Here is a 13,545-nt window from a genome sequence, read left to right as displayed (position 1 = left end):
AATGCATTTTAACAACGTATGGCAGCATGCAGGACCAGCACGCATGTTATGCGTGCCTTAAAGCACCCCACTGTGTGTGTGTGTGTGTGTGTGTGTTTGCTGTGGTTGAGCTGTAAAATGATTGTATTTTACAGGTTGGACTACATCGTGCTAAGTAATGTAAACAACACGTAGTAGCGTTCTCCACGCGGCACGTAAACGCGCAAAATATACGCACAGGTTCAATACTATTACTATACGATTCTATTACTATAACAATTTTTTATGTTTAGCGTTCTACAAACATTTGTGAAAGAATGTGTCGCTCTCCGTGACATTTCCTTGCTACTAAATATTACGCGGTCACCTGTTAGTGGTATTATAACAAAGTGAAAGCAACTGGGAGCAACAGCAACTCAGCCACGAAGTAATAGGCCACGTAAAATGACAGAGTGGGGTCAGCACATGCTGAATCGCACGGTGCTCAGAACTCGCCAACTGTCCGTAGAGTCAATAGCTACAGACCTCCAAACTTTGTGTGGCCTTCAGATTGGCACAACAACAGTGCGTAGAGAGCTTCATGGAATGGGTTTCCATGGGCGAGCAGCTGCACCCAAGCCTTACATCACCAAGTGCAATGCAAAGCGTTGGATGCAGTGGTGTAAAGCACGCCGCCACTGGACTCTAGAGAAGTGGAGACGTGTTCTCTGGAGTGACCAATCACGCTTCTCTGTCTGGCAATCCGATGGACGTGTCTGGGTTTGGCGGTTGCCAGGAGAACGGTACTTGCCTGACTGCATTGTGCCAAGTGTAAAGTTTGGTGGAGGGGGGATTATGGTGTGGGGTTGTTTTTCAGGGGTTGGGCTTGGCCCCTTAGTTCCAGTGAAGGGAACTCTTAAGGCATCAGCATACCAAGACATTTTGGACAATTTCATGCTCCCAACTTTGTGGGAACAGTTTGGGGATGGCCCCTTCCTGTTCCAACATGACTGCGCACCAGTGCACAAAGCAAGGTCCATAAAGACATGGATGAGCGAGTTTGGGGTGGAGGAACTTGACTGGCCTGCACAGAGTCCTGACCTCAACCTGATGGAACACCTTTGGGATGAATTAGAGCGGAGACTGCGAGCCCGGCCTTCTCGTCCAACATCAGTACCTGACCTCACAAATGGTCCAACATTCCCATAGACACACTCCTAAACCTGGTGGACAGCCTTCCCAGAAGACTTGAAGCTGTTATAGCTGCAGAGGGTGGGCCGGCTCAATATTGAACCCTACGGACTAAGACTGGGATGCTACTAAATTTCATGTGCGTGTCAAGGCAGACGTCCCAATACTTTTGGCAATATACTGTATATCAGTTAAGCAATTGATGCAGGGTACACCCATGGCACAGGATTCACAGAGCACTATAGTATTTTTTTTTTAACATAGAGAGGCTTTCAGAGCTGTCAGAAGGTAGAGAGGGATGGTAATAATTGCTCTATGTATACACTGTAGCTTAAGCTACTGAGCTCTGTAAACAGGCTGGAAACTCCACCTGCTGGCTACATCGGAAAATATGCATATGCAGTATTTTATTACTACCGGACTTCAAAATGGCTTTAAAATGGTAATTTTTAAGTGTGTGTGTGTGTGTGTGTGTGTGCATGCACGCGTGCGCAATGTCTGTAAACTCCCTGAGTATTTGTGTTCTTATTTGGTGTTAAGGTAAGTCAGCCTTAAACAGAATCCATTGTTTTCAGTCAGTCAGGTCAGTCAGACCTGACCCAAAGCCTTGCACTGAGAGGAAGGAGCAGGGAAACGCATCACAGTGTGCTATTACTAAGCAGATATGCAATGAGCAAACGTGCCTGTATATGCGTTTTAAAAAATATATGTACAGAATATACATCAAGGCATCACTTTTAAACCTTAAATTCCATTTGTTAGATGGTTTTCCCAGAGATTGACTTTAAGCTGCTGCCCTTTTCATAGGTACTGTCTATAAAAATACTGTAATTTTCATTTAAACCCCCGGGCCTGTGTAAAATACTGTTTCTTGATATATGGAGCAATGTAATTTGTGAGGTTGGCTTCAATTCCACCTCGTTTCCATTTTGGTCCTCCATTCTGACGCGGTATGTTTTCTCTTGCAGTGACCCGTATGTGAAATTGTCCCTGTATGTAGCAGATGAAAACCGAGAACTGGCTCTAGTACAGACGAAGACCATAAAAAAGGTGAGTATGCCGATAGCATTTACCTTCAATGAATAGAAACAGATCTCCCAGAATGATGATTTTCATGGAGTGATTCCATGAACGGGGTTTAGAAGAGGACACGCAAGTACAGAAATGTCACAAAATGCCAATATAACCTGTATCTAAACACAAGAGCAACATTGTAATATATTGCAGCTTACTGGTCCTTAGATGAGGTGGTTGCATCAGTTTTTCTTTTTTCATACTTTTTTTTTCTTCTATTCACCTGACGTTCCTGCCAACTTCCTGTCCTTTGGTGACAACATTCACTCGTCATAAGCATATGGGGGAGATATATATGCACAGAAACAGCTGGCAACAATGTAACTCACATGGGCACAGGAAGTTTTCAGCTGAGAGATTTTTGGCAGTATTAACAGTTATTTTCTATCAAATAGATATTACCAAATGCGTTCAATAGTATATTTACAGTAGAAATTCATTTTTTTTGGGGGGGGGGGGGGGGACTGTCATTATGCAAATTCATCTGTGGGGGGGGGGGGGGGGTTCCCCCTCATCTGTATAAATAAACCCCAAAAACGGTGCCATTCTTCTCACACTCCCCCAGTGATGTTCCCGGCTTCTTCCTCGATCCAGCAATGGTGGTCCAGCATCGGCATTCCTCTTCAGGGCAGATCATTGCTCATTTTGCCCTTTTCTTGTGCCCCCAGCCTGCAATGTAAACACCCCCCTTTAGGGGCCGCATTATTACACAGACTGGGCTTACATTACTTCAGGGCTGGGTGGTGCTCACCACCTTCCGTGCGGGGTGTGATCCCTGCCCACCCCAGCCTGCCGAACGCCTCCCCTCCCAACCCAGTCACCAAGCTATGTGTGAAGGAGGAGACAGGGAGGAGCCTCCCTGTCCCTCAATTGCCTATCACTGATCATCAAGATCAAAGTCCTCACTGTTTTTTTTTATTTATTTTTTTATTGGATAGCTTGGAACAATTGCGCTTTGGCATTGGTCCAAACCATCCACAGAGCTCACACCTCTAATAAAGAGTAGAGGCTGCTGAAGCTCTTGTCTCACTATGTGAGGTTACACAGGCAGTGGGGAAGCCAGTGTAACCTAACTTAGCTGTCAAATGCCGGATGCAGCGCTGCCTGTAATTAACAGGCAGCACTCCGTCCATGACAGGTTACAAGGCGGGGAGGCTTTCCCTGCTGTGGAACCGGATTAGAAGCCGATCTGAATGGCGAAAGAGCTGTCAGCTTTAGACTTGAAGATGACAGCTTTTTCTTCCATGATACTAGGTGAGGCTCTGCCTCACCTGCCTCCCCTGTCCGCTCGGTCCTGGAAAATTGGCCGCTCCAGTAACCGCCGGAATAAGGAGAAGAAACTGTCATGACACTGGACCAGCAAAAAAGTCTAAAAGGGGGTTTAAAGAAATGCCAGAGGAAGCTTTAAGGGATGGGGTAGGGTGACATGCCTAGAGTTCTGCTTTAACAGACCAAATGAGAACAATAAGAAAAGTAAATTTTTAGGGCTTATTTACATTTTAATTTATTTGTATATTAATTTTATTTACAGCAAAAAGTGTTTTTGATTTAGTAAGGAATGGTTAAAGCCCCCTTCCTTAAACCCTCTTTTTTTTTGGGGGGGAAGGGGGGGGGGGGTCCCTTCCTGTCCGAGAACACTAGATTAGATCACTAGATCAGGTGTCCTCATCGGACGAGATTACATCATTGCGTGTTTAGGTGGCAAGCGTTAAAATGAGGATTCCCTATCACTTTTTGTCGAGATGACAGCCGTCGCCAGGTGAAATGGAAAGGGTGAATCTCTCCAGCAAGGACACAGACCGCAATAATAATCTGGTATACGTTCTTATCTTTCCCTGCCCTACCCAAAGCAAAAAAAAAAGTTTTGGCTGTGGATACCCTTTAAATGTTTGTAGTTCTGCTTACAATTGAGTTTATAAGTTAGCTGGCAGCATTGCTGTTGTTGTTGTGTATATAGCATGTATTGTGTAAGCAGAGCTGTTTATTGGATTGAGATAAGGAGCAAACTTGACTGAGCTAAATTACGAATTCATTGCTGTGTGTAGGCATCAACGGAGTGTTTATAGTACACGTTCCAGACTACACCAGCACCGGGGGCCACAATCTGGCCATAGCCAGAAACTCAATCAGAAAAACCTGTATTTGTAATTTCTGAGTCTGAAGAGTTGATAATGTGGCTTGTTTAATGACCCAACACTGTGCAAAGAACAGCGGCATGAGGTGGCCAAAACCATTTAATAAAACTGTATTGAGATGACACATAAGTTGAATTTTGATTGATTGGTGGTGTAATAAACGCCTGCTGTGCTCTCGGAAAAATATACAGTTAACTGATAGTAGCTGTTCTGGCTGAGGGTATTTTTTGCATGGCTTTCTTAAAGTTTAGGGTCTGAAGGCAGGGCCAACCCAACCCAACCCAGTAGTTACAAGAAGGAATGCACCTATACTGGTTTTTTGATATCGAGTATGAGTACCGATATTTTTTTTCTGCTAATACCGATACCGGAAGTTCCATTAAGGAAGCCGGGCGACGTGTAATGACTCTGTCTGGCTTTCTGATTAGCTGGGAAGCCGGCTCCATGCTACCTTGTCACCAGGCCAATCAGGCTCCATGCTCTCTCATCCCGGCCAATCAGGAAGCCGGGCGGCATATAATGACTCGCCGCCTGGCTTTCTGATAACGGAAGTTCCGGTATCAGGATAAGTATCAGGAGCATTTAGACGAGTATGAGTACTTGCCCAAATACTCAATACTAGTATCACTATCGGTGCATCCCTAGTTACAAGCAGTGTGCCCTATTTAAGCATCGCTTGCAATGATCAAGTTAATATTGAGCCAAGAATGGTGTTTTCCTAGTAGGGGTGGTGATGAACACTCCCAACCATCACAATGGGTTGTAATACACAGACGCTTCCTGAAAAACTTTTTGCAAGCAAGATTCTATCATGGAGAAAAGGGACTTTGATTGCATAAATGCTGCATTCATTGATTAGTCCGATCAGGGGCAAAATCACAACTAGTTATGGCTGATTGATCATGAACTGGCAAGTGTCTCACAAAGCATTTTCTGAAGGCAACTATGGATTGACAAGGTTCACCAAACCAGGAGTTTTTTAATGCTCATCATGGTAATCCAGGCTTCCATTGACATCTGTTTAAACCTCAAACAAAGACTAAACAGTAGATGATTCTGGTGGAAGTCATGGTGGCCCCCGGGCCCCAACAGTACAGCTACACTGCTATTTCACTCTTCAAAGCCAGGCTATGGGCATTCAACTATTTGCATATTTTAACAAGAAATAAAGCAAGCCTTCACTGACCTCTTTAGCTGCAGGCACAATGCGCAATTCATTCTTATAGTTCACTGCAGAACCACTGTAGTACTTCTCTCGGTAGCTCAGCTCCCCCTGCCCCTCTTTTTTCTGCAAATTTGCTCATCCTGCAAGCAGTGACTCAACAGCTTGGTTTCCCTGCTCCCCTTCCCAGCAGGAGCTCAGCTTGCCCTGCTCCCCCACCCAGCAATATAGCTATCCAGCCTTTAATTCTCTAATTTAAACACAGAACAGGAGCTCTGAAAGTGGGAGAAGGTTGACATGAGCTGCTGAGAGAACAACCTTAGTGCTTTTGTTGTGGACATAAAAGATGAGTTGCACCACAATGCCTACAGCTATAGAGGTCAGTGATAGCTGTACACAAGCAGAGACCTTCTGACCTCAGAGACACTGACTGGCTAAAGGCTTTGAATCCCTTGCAATGGGGACTGGGGAACACCAGGCTGGGAGGCATTTGACTCCTAGGCATGTGCTTATATTTCAGTGGCACGTGCTGGACATTATATAGCTACCTGCTTCTCATTTCTACCTTCGTCATAGCGTCTGGCATAGGTATGTCTGTGTTTTTCCCCCAGGCCAACAGTTCCAAATTCTCTCCGGGAGATGGACCTATATATCCAAAGCTCAACGCTGTCCATTGAGCTGCTCTAATTGTTTTTTGTATGAGGAGGAGTCCCCAGGGTGGGGAAGTCAAACATTTTACCCTGTGTGTCCATTGGCTAGGAGTGCCCTTTTAATGCTCAGGAGGTTTGGAACATAGACATTTTGGTGGTTGTCCTATTTTAAAAAGAAATTCCTCTCTAGTTTCTGTTCCCCCCCCCCACCCCACCAAAAAAACAAAAAAGCAGGAAGAAAGGGCAAAGGACTAGTTACCAGTGTTCCCTGTAGGCTTCCTACAGCTGATTATTTCACATTACTGACTTACCATACATTGTTCTGCATTGTGTCTCTGTGTGGAAGTGGCCATCTTGGTAGAGAAGCATCACTTCCTCAGGAGAAAAATTAGAAATATGAGCAGCAGTGCCTTAGATCTTACATTGCAGATATACTGTACAACTATGAGGTTGTAGGCACAGGGGTGGCTAGGCACACCAACATTCCGGAAAGTGCACTGCTGTATTTCAGGAGGTCAATGGGTAGACTTTAAGCACAGTGAACATTTCTGGATGCAAAACCTTACTTTTAAGTCTGGATTCATTTTAAGCTGGACACTTATTTAATTAGCATTGCATACCCTAACGTGCTTCACATTGGGCCCACACTGGTCTGCCTCAGCTATCCATGTTTTATTACAATTAGCAGCATTCCCTGCTTAATTGACCAGATCTATTTTTTGCCAAAGGCAGAGTAGTACGCCATGTTTGGCCCAGCAGATTTTAATCATGTACTTCTGGACAGAGGGACATGTCTATAGCCGGGCTTGATTTGTAGTCCCAGACTGGGACTGCAGATATCCCTGCAAGTGCTAAGTGAGAAGTAATAGATCTAGCCATGGTTATCCCGCTGCTGGACATGGCGGATGCCTCGCCGTACATTGCTGGTAGCATTCCTTCCAAAAATAAACTTTTATTGTAAACATGTGAGGGGATGCTGCTGTACAGTGTGTGACTTGTCAGCTGTCCTCTGCCCTACGTGTACAAAGGCTGGAAATAATGTTACAGGGGCCACTTCTGGATGGCATGGGGGACCCTGGGACCTAGCAATGGGGTTCAAAGAGAGGGGAGATTTGTGCTGTATCCCCACCAATGCTCTCAGTCCGACCTATCATATATTGAAAGTAGATCTCTTGCTAAATGTTCTTCTTTAATTTTGGATAGGGTGGGAAAGCATTAGAACCTCTTTCAGTTTTTTGTTCTCCCCATTAGGAAGAATTATCCTAATTTCCTGTCCAGGTGACAGTGTTATCATAGAGACAGGAAGGAAAGGAAAATCTACAATACGCACGTGGACATCAATGAAAACACCCCTATTTTATAAGATTTAAGAAGATCTGAACCTCCCCTCCTGCTACTGCTCCTATATCTTATCCTAAGAATGATGCCTGCAACTCTTGTTACGGCTCTGCCTGAGCACTTCCTGCCCTCACCGCAACCTGTTTATCAATTCAATTTTTCCCCTTTCAGTTTACTTTGATTTAGATGTAAAAATGTCAGCTATCAGCAGTTGGGGAACCCAACGACACGAGCTGTCCCCACAAACTCATTACATTCTGAGGTATACCTGCTAACCCAATTCTAAGTCTCGGGGTCAACTCAATACACAAAGCCAATGCTCAACAAGTCCAGGATCCAAGTCCATTCCTGAATCTTGTTCATGCATTGAGCTGCTTTTCTTTCTCTCTCTCTCTCTCTCTCTCTCTCTCTCTCTCTCTCTCTCTCTCTCTGCGTCTTTCTCTCTCTGTCTTTCTCTCTCTCTCTCTCTCTCTCCATCTTTCTCTCTGCCTCTCTTTCTTTTCTTTTCTTTCCACATTGGCTATTTTTCAGATTTTGTTAAACATAAGGGAATAAGCTATAGGTAAATATTACCTGACCCCCCCCTATTGCCCGGTCTTAGAGTACGAAATCTTCGAGACAGGCGGGAATATGCAGATCAACACCGGTACAATTTGTCTCCCCCTCTGCTCCCAGCTGAGCACTTGGCTGTCAACATAGTTTTAATCCCTATTTTTCATGGTTTTCATTTCTCTCTTCACACTGCTTTATACATTGTGCCAAAGTCAACAGTTCTGTATTCCATTTATTAGCACCCGTAAGCAATTTAGAATTTGGGGGCATCTCTGCCATACACCGACTCCATAGAAAAAGTCAGGCTGTTAGGAATTGAAGCTCATACCAAAATAGGCTAAATGCGTCTAGTCCGACAGGTAAAAAATACAAATGTAATATTACATAATGGATAACTGTACACATTTAGAAATGTTTATTAATGACAACAAAGAGATACTTGTTCCCCATGGTGCCTGTGCGTGTTGTAAAGTAGCCACCACTCCATGCTCGCTCCCGTGATCTACAGCAGAGTGATAAGATACATTTTTGTTAATAGTTATAGTACTTAAATGTATTTTTAAGAATATAACTCCTGAGTTTAGAGTCACTTTAAAGCCCAACTCCAGGAAAAACCCCACTGCAAGGGTAGTTTTGGAAATGTTCCCCTAGAGTTCAGCTTTAGAGCTGCAGCTAACGATTATTTTCAAAATCGATTAGTTAGCCGATTATTAAGTTTGATTAATCGGTTAATCGGATAAAAAATAAAATAATTTTTTTTAAATGGCTCCAGTGATGGGACTACTAGTTTGTATTGAGATTGCAGTCCATCACAGGAGCGAGCTTGGAGCGGTGGAAGTAAAAAAGAAAAAAAAAAGTGTGGTGTGCAATATAGTGAAATGGCAAGTGTAAAATTATACAGAAATGAATGCAGAATGGCACTGGCTATAGAGGACTACAAATCCCAGCAATAGTACATTATAGCTGGTGGTATTCTGCATTGCGCTGTATAATGTACTATTGCTGGGTTTTGTAGTCCTCTATACAGCACAATGCAGAATATCACCAGCTATAGAGGACTACAAAACCCAGCAATAGTACATTATAGCTGGCGGTATTCTGCATTGCGCTGTATAATGTACTATTGCTGGGTTTTGTAGTCCTCTATAGTTGGTGGTGTTCGGCTTTGCACCACTGTATAATGTACTATTGCTGGGATTTGTTGTATTCCTCTATAGCTGGTGGTATTCTGCATTGCACTGTATAATGTATTATTGCTGTGATGTGTAGTCCTCTATACAGCGCAATGCAGAATATCACCAGCTATATAGGGATACAACAAATCCCAGCGATACATTATATATACAGTGTATAATGTATTGCTGGGATTTGTATTCCGATGTAAAATATATACAGCACAATGTACCATCAGCTATAGAGGAATACAAATCCCAGCAATACATTATAGAGTGCCATGTGTGGGGAAAGTGCAGGATTACCCGAGCAGTCTTCCAGCAACTTGTTTCTGAGATCGGACCTGTCTATCGGCAGCTGTCATTCCCCCCACACCTGCACCTTCTTACTACTTCTCCACGAGTCCCTATGCCGATCGTGGATAGGTGCGGCGTGAGGAGGTGTGGCGTGTGGAGCGTGGATGCGGGCGGCTGAGTCTGGCAGCGGCGAGCGTAAGGTGGGGAGGAAGAGTGGCGCGCAGCGTGTGTGGAGCCGTGAACAGGGCCAACCAATCGGTAGCCGATTAATCGATGATTGAAAAAGTTGACAACGTTTTCAATAATCGATTATGTCGATTAGTTGTTGCAGCCCTATTCAGCTTTAAGTGACCCCTAGAAAGAGCTGCCCTTTAGAGTTAACTCAATTTACTACATAACGTAGTTAAATCTTAGTTTAACATAAACAAAAGTTTTGCTGTTGCTCTTGTGTTTATGGGCACACAGCAATCATTGTTCGCACACAATAAACCTGTGTCAAAGAAAGTTAACTTCTATCACTAGGGCCAGATGACGGGTTGGAACAAGGTACGAAAAGTGGTTCAACTTGTTTTGAAAACAGAAACTCAAACTGCCATTGGCTAGCTGGCTCTTTGTTTGCTGTGCAATAAAGCGTAGCCTGGCAGTCACTGAGAGCTTTGACGGCCGATTACAATACTCTTTGGGAATGCTGCCTCTATAGCTTTGTAGACACCTCTGTGGATTTTGTTGGGTCCCTGAATGCTTATCTTTCTATAGGACTATCGGCCAGTAAAGACTAAAGGTAATTCTTCTTTTGTATTATGTGCCATTGATACCTAGAAAATCATCATTGACTCATTGCATGTCAGGGGTTTGAATCTGAACTGGATTGGGAATTGTGGTCCAGGCTGGCCATTTGATTTGTGTTGACCTATTTGCGGTTGCGATCTTTTCTACTTCCTGACGTGTTCAGTCTTTTTTTCATCTGCTTTATGCATTGTTATCATTGAGACCTTATTGTAAGTGTATGGCTAACACGGTTATTTATCTGTAAGAGTTAGAGGTGTTTCAACGAAAGGACCTCAATATTATTACATACAGTAGATAATCACGACTGATCAAACCCACCCAACGCTTGTCAGGCGTAGAAACATGTTTTTTTCCCTAAATGCCTGGAAGCACACATTCTCTCAGATAGGTTTGGCGTGTTTCCAACTGTGATGTGTTCATACACAAACACCTAAAGGGATACTACGGGGATAGAAACATGGAAGCTGCCATTGTTGGTTCAAGGGGCAGGCTCCAAGACTGTTGTTCTGACTTCACTATCTAAGGAGGCCGTGAGCAAACATTTAACACGGGGCTCAAGATTTAACATTCAATGCAGGCTTTCAGACCTTGGAGACTTCTCTGCCTGCTTGCTGGTCAATGAGCACTGCTTGCCACTTCCAACTTCTACTGACCCAAGGTGACACATGTGTACAAAGGTTGACTGTGCTTTTTACAAAGTGTCTGTATCAGTAGGAAAAAGTTAGGGACCATGAGGGAACATCGCAGTCCACCTCTAGAGTGCACAACCTGAGACCTTTGCCTGGTAGTAGAAACAGTATTTGAGATTTTCAGTGATCTGGCTCATTATCTTTTGTCTTATTTTGATAACTTCTAAATGGTTATATAAGATGTTTGGTCCAACTTGTTTGGTTGCCATGCACAGCTGCTCCAGTTTTGCTAAATTCCCCCTCAATGTATCTTATTTGTGTATCACTCAACTGTAGATCCTCAAATCATCTCTGAATTGGTGCTGAGTGATAGACATGTAAGCTGTCAAAAAATTTGGTTCGGATTTTTTGTTATGTTACTAAAGCCGAGACTTCCAGACTCGAATGGCATTTGGGAGCTCCTGGATGCTATTCGGAAAATTCGGACTCCATTCGGATCTTGGAGAATCAGTTTTAGTGTTATGTATATATAATTAGCTCGCTCCTGTGATGGACTACAATCTCACGTTTAGTTTACTAATTTGTATTGAGATTGTAGTCCATCACAGGAGTGAGCTTGGAGTGTTGACTACCACTTGGAGCGGTGACTAGGGTAGCCACCCTCCAGAAGGAAAGACAGTGTCCGCACCAATTCAGGGCTTGTTAACACCAAATCCAGACCAGATCTGCATTCGTTTCTGCACATGCAGTGCAGTGTGTTTTTGAAGCGTTCCAGATAAAAAATTTTTGTAGCCTGAAATGGGCTCAGAGGAAGTGGGTTGAATGATACTGGCAATTAAACCATGGACACTTAGCTGTAAAGAAAAAGTACTGTGGTGGAAATCTGCGGATTGGAGTTGAATATTGCAGAACCAGTTGCTGTTTTATTTTTTTTAATGGGCTACTTATTTTATCTTGTTGTTTTTGGCTGGAGTTCTGCTCTAATTAGAACTCCAGGACATATAAAAGACACAGCGGTTGTTAAATCAGCAATATAACTATGATACAGCCATACTGCTGCTTTATAAATGTACCCCTAAATATCATTCATTTAGGGGGTGCATCAACCTTAATACCAATTGATTGCCATATGGGCACCACAACATAGGTAGGAATTGCTAATGACCACGTGCACCTCTTTCTGGCTACTGGGCGGGTATTCCTTATAAATTGGGCACGGAGTGTACATCTGCCACTGTCTTCACCTTAGGTGGTGCCAGCTTTGAGATGAAGATGTCAGGTAAGACGCAGATGATGAAGGAACAGATGAGCTCATTCATAGTGCAGTCTCCGGTTCCCTCCTGAATAATTAGAATGACTTAATATTCCAGTTCCCAGCCAGTCGTCACCTCTGTGAATCTGGTTACCAGCTGAGACGTCTCGGTGATCTTGTGCCCGCTGTAGCTTCCCTTCAAGAGATTCTTTGTGGCATGCTAGTAGTATTTTTTCTTGTGTATATCCCTCAGTATTGATTATTTCATTTTTTTACATTTTTTTTTTATTCTTTTCAATAAAACAATAAGATGCACATGATGCACAAACAGTTTAGCATACTGCGTCTCAGAGCCTTCCACATTAGCATAGTCGGGTAGTAAGAGAGGATGACTATAAACCATACACACACTGCATAATAATTCTGTAAAACAGAACATATCTATCCACCTACTCTTGCCAAATTATCCTCCATCAACAAAAACAAAACAGTCTGAGAGGAATATCAGGCATACGGATCCACCTGTGTCTGAGGCAAACATTTGGTATTACCTCCTCCATATCTATATACATAGAAGACTTTCCGTCCAACATCAGTGTACTGAACAGCTCACGTGCGTGAGCCTAAAAAAGGAGGAAACAGAAAAGAGGAAGAAGAAAGGGAAGAAGATACTAAAAGAAGCAGAGCAGTTTAAGAGTCCGAAAAGAGTAAATCCATCCCCGACCAGATAGCCCAACATCTACGTAAACATTAAAAATAGAACCTCAAAAAAAAAGTAACAGAAAAATTGTACAATGGAAGTTACCCGGTTTCCAGCACCCCTGTATATAACATCCAGGGGGCCCAGGTTAATTCAAAGCATTTTTCAGTATCTTGGAGGATGGTGTGAAGTTTCTCATGGACCATAATCCACTACATTTTTTGTTTGACCAAGTGGCAATTTCCAAGCCCTGGCTATGGTTATTTTACCTGCCTACAGTATTGATTATTTTACATGATTATTTCCTTTCCCTATGTTTTCCACTGCCTATGATTGATGTGTGTGTATGTGATGTAGTCCTGTATGTGCTGCCTCGCGATCTCTGTCTTCACAGCAGGATGTTGCCAATGGAAATGTTTTCTATTATGACCTTTTATATTGTACTCTGTATCACCACATGGTCATTGAGAAGATGCTGTATACCTCTGGGGGCCACTGGCTGAGTTGGGTCCTCCTAGCCTGTCTAGGGTACACAGCTCCATAACTGCCCCAAAGCACTCAAGGATCCACCAGTGGTGACCAGTTACCTGTCTTCCATGCTGTTGAACTTTTTTTGAAATTATTTAAAGTGACATTAAAGTCTACT

The 13,545-nt window shown here is 43.3% G+C and overlaps 1 protein-coding gene across 1 annotated transcript in view; it reads left to right on the top strand.

Moving 5' to 3' along the window:
• Positions 1-13,545, top strand: part of NEDD4L (neural precursor cell expressed, developmentally down-regulated 4-like, E3 ubiquitin protein ligase) — a 372,712-nt gene that overhangs the window by 180,816 nt on the left and 178,351 nt on the right. The window contains exon 3 of the mRNA XM_018576257.1: positions 2,118-2,199. Within this exon, the coding sequence (XP_018431759.1) occupies positions 2,118-2,199 (82 nt within the window). The remainder of the gene's footprint in view (positions 1-2,117; positions 2,200-13,545) is intronic.

This window comes from Nanorana parkeri, unplaced genomic scaffold (genome assembly GCF_000935625.1).
Source record: "Nanorana parkeri isolate BGI_ZX_2015 unplaced genomic scaffold, ASM93562v1 scaffold61, whole genome shotgun sequence".
NCBI lineage: Eukaryota > Metazoa > Chordata > Amphibia > Anura > Dicroglossidae > Nanorana > Nanorana parkeri.
This window is presented reverse-complemented; position numbering and strand designations above follow the sequence as displayed.